We start from the raw sequence: 12820 nt of genomic DNA, 5'->3' as shown, positions 1-12820 counted from the left end.
ACACAAACCCACATGAAAGAAAACTACGATAAGCTTAGCGAAGCAATTTCCAGTGCATAACTTTGGTAACTAACAGAAAAGTAAAGGAAGTGCCAGTTTTTGAGGGCATCAGGTAGATATATCAACATCTTTCATAGGGAAGCATGTAAAACATTAAACATGACAATGGGACATCCCACCACAGCGATGTTGAAAAGAATTCTTAAAAGGCTACCCTTCTCTTAACAATTGAGATGGTGTTCTTATTGACAATTTTCTCTTGAGATTTGTCTCCTATTGACCATACATACATATACATATATCCATATTCAAATTTATATTTATATTTATATTTATATTTTCATTCAAGAATATGTATATTTAAATATAAGAAGAAAGATGCAACCGATTGTCAATCATCTATGACATCATTTGGGTTGTATGAGCAGTTTCAATCTAACAGCTGACAGCTCAGATTTAATCAATGTTATATTTAACCAAAAATGGTAATCCACAAATAATGGTTACAAGTGGGTTGGATAGCACGGGAGTAATCATAACTCACAATTGATGGCTAGCAGTTTCAATATATGTGTGTGTGTGTTGCTTATATTTGGTGATATTGATAAAAGGCCATTACTTGGTGCAATGGTAAAGTGCTTGACCAATCATAATGGAAACACAAGTTCAGGTCCTGAGGTCATGAGTCGGTAACTCACTTTATAAGTAGAAAAAATTTTAAAGAAAAATTCTTGATAGTTAAAATGCTACAGGTCATCCTTTGTTGTACCTTAAGTTTGGAGTATCATGTAACACTAAATGACATAACAAATAATTAAGCTAACCAACTTGAAAATAATGTAAGCTGTTGATGTAATGAAATATGCGGAAAAGCAAAGAGTGCACTAGGCACTTACAACATTCACTAATGAACAAACAACAAGGGATAATACCCAAACCCACAAGAGACAACACAACATAAAAATATAAATGCCTCTTATTGAAAGAGAGAGAACTCTCAAGAGTAAGAAATACAAGGGGGGTTCACCCCTATTTATACACAAAAGAAGGAGAGGGAGAGGGCCAAGAGGCCTAAAAAGGAGAGCCACCTAGGGGGCTCCCCATGTAGTCGTTGGGAGCCCCCAACGGTCACAAATGTGACCGTTGGGGGCCCCATCGACTACATGTGGGGCCCCTTTTGTGTGAGCAAAAAAACAAAAAATAAAAAATAGAATTTACAAAAAATAAAGAGAAAAATAAAATAAGAAAAACAAGTACCCCTATCGGGTACTTGTGAAATGACAAAAATACCCCTATCGGGTATTACATATATATATATATATATATATATATGAATTACATATATTTTAACACCCTCCCTCAAGCTTTACGGGGATATAACCGAAAGCTTGTTAAGCAGAAACAAAAACCGAGGAGCGGCAAGAGCCTTAGTGAAGAAGTCCGCCAACTGGTACTCTGATGTGACGTAAGGTAGTGCTATAGTTCCTCTTAGGTATTCATCCCGAACGTAATGACAGTTCATCTCAATATGCTTAGTACGCTCATGGAAGGTGTGATTGCTTGCAATATAGATTGCGCTTTTGTTGTCGCAACACATCTTCGAAGGAGTAGAGATGACAATGCCCATATCACTGAGGAGGCTTCTTAGCCACACAAGTTCTATGGTTGTAGTGGTCATAGCACGATATTCTGCTTCCGTCGAGGACAATGATACTTTGTGTTGCTTCTTGCATCTCCACGAAATCATAGAATCACCTAAGAAAACACAAAATCCGGTAGTTGAGACTCGGTCATTGGGATTTCCTCCCCAATCTGCATCAATATAAGCAATTAAATCAAGTGATGAGGCAGAAGAAAGAAAAACTCCCTTAGTTATGGTATTTTTGATATATCTGACAATCCTTAAGACTGCACTCATGTGCACGGTTGTAGGTGCATGTTGAAACTGACTGACTGAGTGGACGGCATGAGCAATGTCTGGCCGTGTGATGGATAAGTAGGTTAGAGACCCAACAAGTTGCCGGTAGGGAGTAGGATCCTCGAGAGGTGTTCCATCTTCCAACCTTAATTTTGCATTGATGACTTATGTGGTTTCTGTCTTCTTATCATCGGAGATACCCGATTTGGAACAAATGTCAGCAGCAAGTTTCATCTGAGAGAGAATGTACCCTCGAGGAGAGTACGCCACTTCAATTCCTAAAAAATATCTTAAGAAACCAAGGTCAGACATATCAAAATTTTCTTTCAAAACCTTTTTAATATCATTAATGCCTTGCTCATCACTTCCAGTGATGATCATATCATCAACATAAAGTAGTAAAATAACTACTGAAGACCCTGCACTTTTCACAAACAAAGCAGTGTCAGTATAACATGAACGAAAATTTAAACTTGTCATTACATTACTAAATCTATCATGCCAAGCCTTTGGGGCTTGTTTTAAACCATATAATGCCTTTTTAAGTTTAAGAATTTTATTTTTACCAATGCATACTCCTGGTGGAGGATCCATGTAAACTTCTTAATTTAATTCGCCATTTAGAAATGCATTCTTAACATCGAGTTGATAGATAGGCCATTTCTTCACTGACGCAATAGCAATAAGAGTCCTAACACTAGTCATTCTAGCAACAAGTGCGAAGGTTTCTTCATAATCTATACCATATTCCTGAGCATATCCTTTAGCTACTAATCGTGCTTTATAACGTTCTAATGAACCATCACTCTTGGTTTTAATTTTGAAGACCCATCTACATCCTATTAATTTCTTTCCAATGGATAACGAAGTTATTTCTCAAGTTTTTGCTTTTTCAAGAGCACTAAGCTCTAAGTTCATGGTTTCAACCCATTGGGGAATATTTTTGGCCTCATTATAGTGTGAAGGTTCATGAAATGAATGCAATGCAATTAGACATACTCTATATCTAGGAGTTAGGGACTCATAGGAAACAAACCTGTTAGGAGGGTGGGAGATCCGACTGGATCTCCTTAAAGAGGTTTCTTCTATGTTGGATCCTTGAGAGTATTTTTCTAGGGCGCTTATCTGAGTTTGTTGACCACGCCTAACATATGTTTGGATTGGTCTATTGTTCTCATCTATAGCATTATCAAGAGGAATTTCCTCTAGGTCATTCAAAGACTCATTAGAGATTTCCTCTTCTTGAGGAGTCTCATCTTCTTGAGATAGAAGATCAAATAAAAAAGAATATTCACTTTCGTCAATATCTTTAGTTTTCACAAAACCATTTTCATTTTCCAAAAAAGTTACATCTTTGGATACATAGAGTTTGTTATTTTTCAAGTCAAAACATCTAAAACCCTTTTGATTTTCTCCATAACCCAAGAAAACGCATTCAATAGCTTTAGGAGATAATTTGTCCCGTTTATGGGTAAGGACAAAACATTTACATCCAAAGACTCTTAATCTATTGAAGTCGGGTATTCTTTCAAATAGTTTTTCGTATGGAGATGTATTTTGTAAGGATGAAGATATCTTTCTATTTATTAAGTTGAGGTTAAGGCCGCTTCGGCCCAAAAATTCTTTGGAATTTCTTTGGAAATAAGAAGTGTCCTAGTGGTTTCCATGATATGTCTATGCTTTCTTTCGGCCAAGCCGTTTTGTTGGGGAGTCCTAGGACACGATCTTTGATGGCAAATTCCATTTACTTCTAAATAGTTTTGAAATTCATTTGATAAATATTCTCCACCCGAATCGGATCTAAGAGTAGAGATATTACTTGAAAAATGATTTTTAACTATCATATGAAATTTTTTGAAAAAATCAAAGACTTCGGATTTTAAATTGAGAAAGTAGATCCATACATACCTAGTGTAGTCATCAATGAAAGTGACATAATAGGAGTACCCTCCCTTAGACATGACGGGGGAAGGACCCCAAACATCCGAATGGACTAACTCAAAAGGCCTTTTGGATACAAAAGTTCGGTTTGGAAAAGGAGTAGATTTCATTTTGCCAAAAATACAATTCTTGCAAACAAAATGTTTCTCATTACAAAATTTCTTTCCAAATGGAAAGGAGTACATTTTTGAGAAACTTGGGTGTCCAAGTCTTTGATGCCAAATATCAATATTTTTATCTTGGACATGGTTACAAAAAGAGTTAGTGGGGAGTTTCAAGTTGCTCATGTAATAGAGATCTCCCCTTCTATGGCCTTGCCCAATCAGCTTCCCGGACCGAAGATCCTGTATAGAGCAATCCTTAGTTGAGAAGGAGATTTTACATCCATGATCACATATTTGAGCAACAGAGAGGAGGTTTAAATTAAGTTGAGGTACAACTCTTACGTTTGGCACAAAGAAGTCTTTTGAAAAATTTAAGGTTCCAAAACTTTTTACTTGTAAAGATGTACCATCGGCAGTTGAAACATAGGAGTTTTTATAATTATTACATAAATCGGAAAGCTCATTTTCAAGGGGGGTCATATGAAAGGAAGCTCCAGAGTCAAGGATCCAAGATGACATACCTGGAGGAGAGGAGGAAGCTACGGCGGCACCGAAAGTTGATGGAATCTTGAGTAGAGTTTGTAGTGCCTCCGATAGTTGAGCAAGAGAAAAAGAGTCGGCTCATTTGATTGCTTCTTCTTTCTTTTGAGTAGCTTCTTCAACGGAAGCAACTTTATTTTTTGGTGCTTCATTCAACTTAGGGCAATTAGGTCTTATATGACCCGGTTCTTGACAATGATGGCAAATGGCTTTTCTATAGTTGCCATTATAGTTATTTTGCCTTCCAAAATGTGGAAGTTTGTAGGTTTTCATATGGTTGCCGGGTTTTGATACGGCCAAGACATCATTTCCTCCTTTAATCATACCAAGACGGGTTTCTTCTTGGCATATTTCGGCTATGGCATCTTCCAAGGGAAGAGGCTTAGATCTATGTAGGAGGGAGGATCTAACTTGTTCATATTCGGGCCTAAGCCCATGTAAAAATTGGAAAAAGTGTTCTTTTTCCATTTGTTCTCTCCTTAATTCCACATCTATACTAGAAACCCATTTTGGTTCTAGTAAGGATAGCTCATCCCATAGAGGGCCAAGAGTGCTAAAGTAGTCCCTAACACTCATTTCTCCTTGCTTGATAGTCCAGATTTTTTCTTGAAGAAAGAATTGACGAGCAAGGTCTTTTTGTGTAAACATACCTTTCATGAAGAACCATGCTTCATTTGCCATCCTAAATTTGGCAATGTTGGCGCAAATCTTGAGCTCCACATTGTTCATGAACCAAGCAAGAATCTTGGCATGCTTACTTTCCCAATCTTCTATTTTAGATTGGTGATCTTCAATGGCCATCATGCGGGCATCTCCTTCAAGAGCTTTTTCTTGATCACCTTCCATTTTAGTTAATTGGAGTTGTGGTTCCGGAATGGTGCCCATAACGTATCCCCAAAGCTTTTCCCCTTTGAGGTTGTTCTCCATGGCGGCGGCCCACATCATGTAGTTGGATCCATTGAGCTTGAAGGAGAGATCAATCTTTTTTTCTCCTTCCATGATACTCACTTACAAGAGGATAAAGGAAGAGAGATATAATACGAAAAAAATATAGCTACACAACTAGCTATATTAAGAAGAAGAGCATACACAAGGCTCTGATACCATGTAATGAAATATGCGGAAAAGCAAAGAGTGCACTAGGCACTTACAACATTCACTAATGAACAAACAACAAGGGATAATACCCAAACCCACAAGAGACAACACAACATAAAAATATAAATGCCTCTTATTGAAAGAGAGAGAGCTCTCAAGAGTAAGAAATACAAGGGGGGTTCACCCCTATTTATACACAAAAGAAGGAGAGGGAGAGGGCCAAGAGGCCTAAAAAGGAGAGCCACCTAGGGGGCTCCCCATGTAGTCGTTGGGGGCCCCATCGACTACATGTGGGGCCCCTTTTGTGTGAGCAAAAAAACAAAAAATAAAAAATAGAATTTACAAAAAATAAAGAGAAAAATAAAATAAGAAAAACAAGCACCCTTATCGGGTACTTGTGAAATGACAAAAATACCCCTATCGGGTATTACATATATATATATATATATATATGAATTACATATATTTTAACAGTTGAACTCTTTGATAAGGCTGTAAAAATGTTTTAAGCTTGAAAATGATAACATGAATCATAAAACTGAAGAACAAATAGAACAAGAGAAAATAAGGACAGACTTTATCATGCTAAACCTGTGATTTTATTTTTGTGTTGATATTTTTATTCTTTTAAATGCCAAGATTTTCCCAAGATGTATTAAGAAAAAACAGTAATAACCCAAGATTCAGCTTTAAAAAATCCCCTCTTTCCACACTTGTTTTATACTATTTACAACCAAGATCTTACAAATATTTCATAAGATATATAAAGTCCTATCACAAAAAATTGTGTCACCAAGATATTCACATGTCCTAACACAAAAAAATTGCATCACCAAGGTATTCACATGCATGCATACACACACATACGGGAGCGTGCGTATCCAGCAGATCATGACAAGATGATCTAGAGTTCAAAGAAATGAGAAGTGGAAATAACATGAACAATTGTCCAAACCAGAGTTGTCAGTCATGGAAGTAGGAGAGGGAAGCGAGGCATTTCCAAAATTTTAGGAAGCAGAAAGCACGGGATGACTTAGAAGCGAACCAGGAATCATATCAGAAGCAAGAAGAGAAGCGAACCGAAAGTAATCTAGGAAGCGAGGGGGAAGCGAAAAAAGGGAAAAATAAAGAAAACAAGGAAAAAACAAAAAAAAAGAAGGGAAAGCGAGCTTCCCAAAAAATTTTTTTGGTGCTTCCCAGCACATTTCAAAGTGTCACGTTTCACGCTTCTGAAACACGATTCGGAGAAGCGCACTTCCCTAGGTCCTATGGCACTTCTGGTAACCCTGGTCCGAACAGAGAATAGAGGTATGCATGTGTGCATGTATGTGTGTGGCTGTGTGCATGCATGTGAGTGTATAATAAGAAAGAGAGAGGGAGTCAATCAAATGATTCCTCAAAAATGGATATTGCAAAAGAAAGGACCGACCTGATCAAAATCCACAAGAAGAAGCTTGGCAACTCCTGATCTTAAAAGCATATAAGCAGCATGACTCCCAACTCCTCCAAGACCAATGACTACAACAAATGATTTTGTCACTTTCCGTTGGAACTCCATGCCAAAGAATTGTATATTCCTAATAATAACAGAAGAAGTCACGCAATCCTTTGAACACGCACAAGGGACAATTAAATATGCTTTACTACACAACTGAAATATCAATACTCGGTAAAACAATTTCAAATACAAAAATTATATCAAAGAAAAGCAACTCTTGTCCAATTAAAACAAATGTAGCTTACCTTGTAAGCTGCTCAGATACTATTTCATCTTGCATAAGATCGTGAAAGACCGATCCATCTACACCCCGATCATCCATCTTTCTGCTTGACTCAGATATATACTTCTTTTCTGTCATAAGTAATTGGAACACAAATAAACACACAAAGACCACATGCATGTAAGATGTGAATGTTATCATCCGTATACAATTTTTTCAGTCATAATGATTATGTTAACAGTTGACACAATGTATTGCACATGTTAATACGTGGAAAACAAGATTCGCAAGCAAGATGACTCAGCCACATAGTAATTTACTTTTGTAGTTTGAGTACTTGCCAAATTGCAATCAATAACCAGAAGCTAAACAAATCATCCAAGATTGAGCCCTAAATGCAAATCAAACTAGCAAGTAAATTGTTTCAAAATATGGAAAATGAATTCCAATGAGAAACATGATCAAGCAACATGGCATCCATGCACGTACGCACACATACACGCAAATGCATATGCACACAAGCACAAGCACATGTACAACACCACACTCAAGCACACACAACATGGTATCTGTGCACACACTCACACATACACGCACATGCATATGCACACACGCACGGGCACAAGCACATTGCACAACACTACACATGAACATGTGCTAATGCACATGCACATGAGGAACACCACACACACGGGCACAAGCACATGCACAACACCACACATGCACACGTGCACACACCACACAGAGTTCGGATTTCAAATGCTTGAAAACAACACGCCCTTTCCACTGCAAAACATTATATACAGACCAATAAGTCCATCCATCTCTTTAGATAGCTAAGAATGAATAAAAGACCTCAGGAGTTCCATTACATGTAAACCAATCCGACAAGACCGAATATTTCAGAAACACTATCACAACGAGAATACCGCATCCCTTAATTCAAATATGAGAAGGCTGACAATCCACAAGGAACAAGGTTGCAAATAGAAGTAATCTTCAAATTGACAATGTATTAATAACACATAATTCAAGGAAAGAGGAATAATAACTTTTTTTATTAACAAAAAAAAAAATCAAAATGTTTGACATCATAAATCATGTAAATGTGTCGTAAACTAAAAACCATAGTGGAAAAACAAATACAACATATGAGATCCATAAAATTAATCTCGACAACGTATAGTAAGTAAACGCAGGGTGGATCATACTCCTGCGTATAAGTAAAAATAACATAAGACATCGATAACATAACGCGGTTTTATGGAGGTTGATAGACAATCACAATTTAGTAGTAGTAAATACAAAAAAAAAAACTCACCGCCATCGGCATCTCCGATGCTCGTAGAGCCGATCAAGCGCTTCGTAACCTTAGAAATACTTGACTCATCGCCATTTCTGTAAAACAAAAATACGAATCAAATTTCCATCACGAATTCCCGATGAATCTATTCCCGCAGCGACCGGAGACGCGAATCGGCTTTCTGCTGGTACAGATCGAGCGAACCTTTCGCATCTGATCCCTTGGATCGTGACGGAACATCTCATTCCAAAAGGGATCGTCGAGAACTCGCTAGCTCTACTCGGGTTAGTTGATGCCCTAAATTGCTGAGGCGTGCCCTAGAAAGAGTTGAAAAGAGGGGAACTTACGCAGAGAGAAGCTTCAAGAGAGCCAGCGTAGCGCATGATCCCACGATAACGCCTGCGCCCAACAGCACCAGACCCTTGCACGTCTCCATCGTCGTCTTCCCCACGCTTTTCTCTCTACGTGACCCTTTTGAATAAACAGACGCCCGCCATTTTCCTCTCTCGCTCTCTCTCTCCCAGTTGGTCGCCTCGGGTTACTTATAAAGGGCTGTGAACGGATCGGAATCGAACCGTCTGGTGAACCTACTCACTTTGGGGGCAAACGGGTCGGATTCGGTCCGTATCTTATTAGATCCGAATCCAAAATATAAACAGTAGATCCGGATCCAAATCAAATTCAAGGAGGAAAGGTTGAATCCGAAAAAATATAACGAAAACAAGCTATTTACATGTAAATAATAAAATAAAATCAATCAGATTTTGATTCGGATCAACTCTAGATCCAACTTAAAATGTTGATTTTGTACCCAACCTGAATCCAAAAGTAATCTGATTGAACAAATCCAAATCCGGTCTTCAGGTTTTACTCAAAAGATTCATATCCCAAAATAACATAGGCTCGAATTGAATATTTGACCATATATGTTTTGTTTGCAGCCATAGGTGCATCGAACCCAATCTGATGGGACTTAGGATAGGTAGCAGTAGACTTGGATTGAGATAGACTCAGCCAGCAAGGTTGTGAGTGGAGCAGAAAGCAACTATGGGAGAATCTGGGATGGCATAAGATTTTTTAAAAGTTTGATATGATATGTAAATGTTTGCAATTCACAATACTCAATGACAAATATATGCTAAAAAATAAAGTTTATAACAAATATATACGAAAAAAAAAAGTCTGTAATAAATATATGTAAAAAAATGAAGTTCTTGTAACAAATATATGTGTAAAAATGAAGTTTGCAACAAATATATGAAAAAAATAAAGTTCACAACAAATACATGTGAAAAAAAATTTGTGCAATATATATGTAAAAAATGAAATGAGTCAATGAGTTACTCTTTTTTACCACTTAGTCACCCACTCCCTCTTTACATGGTTCGGGGGTGATTGACAAGTTTTTGGTCACAAATCCTTCAACTTTTTATACACATTCTTTCTTAAATATCGGTCAATGTGAAACAACTAGCTTTTGTTTGGCCAACTTTTTTTGTATTTTCTCTTGAGTGTTAAAGCGTAATTTTTTGAGTTTACGAAGAGTGTCTTTTTCGTAGAAAAATATCGGAGACCCAAACTCTTGTCATTAGATGCGGCTCTCACACTATCCTTATGTCAAGCAAGCTCTATGTTTCATAGTACTAAGAATGACTCAATTCTTAATTTTTCTTCTTTGCTTCTTTTTTTATGCACTAACAGCAGAAAATGATCTAGGTGTGGACCCCTTCAATATAGTCTTCTTAGTTTGCATATTGTATTAAACAAATTAAGAATTTTCTGCAATACCACGATAAAGAATATAGGTAAGGAAATTGTTAAGAAAACAACAAACAAAATCAAACATTATACCCAACATGTCATATTTATTATACAAAATTCACAATATATAAATAACAAAACTAGAGGATGAAATAGAAGCATATGAATTATCAAAACAAATGAAAAAAAGTGTCTTTAAAAAAACAAACTAGTTCAAACATGTGCTTACCGAAAAAAAATGCTATCGATGATTGCAAAATACTCAAGAATGAAGTCCGGCCAAAATATTTGCCAAAAATACTGCCAAAAAAGTCATCATCAAGAAGCAAATTGGGAACCACTGGTTGGAAACAATAAAGAACCCTAAAAAATTATGCGAAAAAGTATTAGAGTGTGGTGTTTCAGTTTTTATACTCACAAAGTTTGCACATAATTTTATGTGAACTTCATGACATATGTGTGAACTTCGTGACATAAGTGTGATGTTTCAAAATTCGAGATTAACACGATGTTCGCACATAATTTTATGTGACCTTCATAATGTTCATAAGAAAAAACGTGCATAACTCCTTTTAAGTGGGAGTTGGTGTTACCTGAAGAACGGAATAATATATTATGCAAACTTGACCAGTTCCGCATATGCGAGGATTAAAAATGTTATAACAAAGTTGGGTATTAGCGATTTTCAACATGAGGAGAGTAGCAAAAATTTTAGGGCATTTCGGGAAGCACATCATATTTGTTGTATAGTAGGGCAATTTTTTGTATATTTTGTGCATACTTTCTCAAATCTGTATAAAATATATGCAAACTTCCTATAGTTTGAATGTATTTTATGCAGACTTGAGGAAATTCGCATATATTCTATGCGGACTTCCTCGAGTCTACATATATTTTATGTGGACATCCTCATCGTTGCCTATATTTGTTATTCTTATGTTTAAGAGTAACAATCTATTTTTTAGGGGATATTTCTCTACAGCAGATCAAGATGATCTTGGTGATAGTGAAAAGCTAACGTTATGATCTTTCTATTTACTTTTTGTTTTGTTTTTTAGATTTTTGGCAGAGGTGGCCAGAAAATATTATAGAATAGAAGGAAGTGGCACATCCATTCTTATTCATCTCGTGTTTTAGGAATGCTATCGGGGCTATATCACAACTTTACTTCATTGTTTTTCAACGAATCAAGTGTCATTAGAAACATATTTTTGACTAGTTTATTTGTTGTTCTTTGTGTTTTTATGAAATCCTTCATTTTATGAGTCGAAACATCCTCTAAAAAATAAATTTTTTTATTGTTTCGGTCTATACAACATGTTTCTATTTTGGTTTTGGAATTTAGAATCGAGAACCCTAAATAGAGGTTTTTGGTTCTAACTCAAAACATGAAGGTTATAGGCATGTATCTCAGCTCCAACAATTATAAAAACACAAGTTTTCAACATCGGGTCAAAGAGATACATATCTTAAAACAAAGATTGTTATGCAAAAAAAAGTAACATATTTGGGAGGAAGTTCATATATATATATATATATATATATATATATATATATATATATATATATATATATATATATATATATGAGGAAGTTTGCATTTGCAAAGGGTAAAAAAGTTTTTTAAATCCAGATATTTGTGATTTTGGACGTGAGGAGAATATAGAAATTTGTAAAGTTTTTAGGAAAATGCATCAAATTAGCCATATAGTACATTCATTTTCCATTTCCAAAATATTGAGTACATGGCTGCACTAACTTTCTGCAAAGTGACCAAAAATTGTGGTTGGAAAAATCATTTTTACAACACTCTTGGAAGTAGGGATGTAAAGGGTTCGGAATAGAATCGAGTGTGGCTAATACCAAATTCTACTAATTGGGTGTTGGCTAAATGGATTTGGATTCAGATGGTGAAAAGCTCATACTGTATCTATTTTTTCACATGTAATCGGATTTAGATATCCATCAAATCCAGATATTTGTCAGATTCAATTGCAAAAACTCAAAATCATATCTGAATCTGATTATAATCGGATATCATTTTGGTTTACCAAATCCTACCAAACAAAGACAGATTTGGTCAGATATATAGTAAAATCCGATCCATTGACATCCCAACTTGGAAGTTGGACTTCCGGAAATTTCTTGCCATACAGAAGAAGAGCCATAACGATTGCTTTGTTATTACGTTCCCATTCACATGACAGTCTACATTTTGCAAGTTAAACATAGCACTTAACCGGATTGCCTGTTGTGCACTTGTCCTGGGTTTATATTTTTGGGATTAGGGCTGACAACAATTTGGTTTTGGGCAGGACCAGATGTGTCTGGATCAGGTATAATTTTGTGGTGCTAGAATCAGGTCCCTCTCTGGATGATATTAATGTTTGGTTGCATTCAAATGTGATTTGAAATCTAATGCAAACATAAGGGA

The 12820-nt window shown here is 36.2% G+C and overlaps 1 protein-coding gene across 1 annotated transcript in view; it reads right to left on the bottom strand.

Moving 5' to 3' along the window:
- Positions 1–9139, bottom strand: part of LOC149846646 (NAD(P)-binding Rossmann-fold superfamily protein) — a 29840-nt gene extending 20701 nt beyond the window's left edge. Inside the window, exons 1-4 of the mRNA XM_089996471.1 lie at positions 8973–9139; positions 8644–8720; positions 7345–7453; positions 7031–7178 (exon numbers count right to left, since the gene is read on the bottom strand). Of these exons, the coding sequence (XP_089852597.1) occupies positions 7031–7178; positions 7345–7453; positions 8644–8720; positions 8973–9061 (423 nt within the window). The 5' untranslated portion in view covers positions 9062–9139. The remainder of the gene's footprint in view (positions 1–7030; positions 7179–7344; positions 7454–8643; positions 8721–8972) is intronic.
- Between the last annotated feature and the right edge of the window lie 3681 nt (positions 9140–12820).

Source organism: Nuphar pumila, chromosome 2 (assembly GCF_984573655.1).
Source record: "Nuphar pumila chromosome 2, dmNupPumi1.hap1.1, whole genome shotgun sequence".
Classification (NCBI taxonomy): domain Eukaryota; kingdom Viridiplantae; phylum Streptophyta; class Magnoliopsida; order Nymphaeales; family Nymphaeaceae; genus Nuphar; species Nuphar pumila.
The sequence above is the reverse complement of the archived record's forward strand: the minus strand, read 5'-3'. Positions and strand labels throughout refer to the sequence as shown.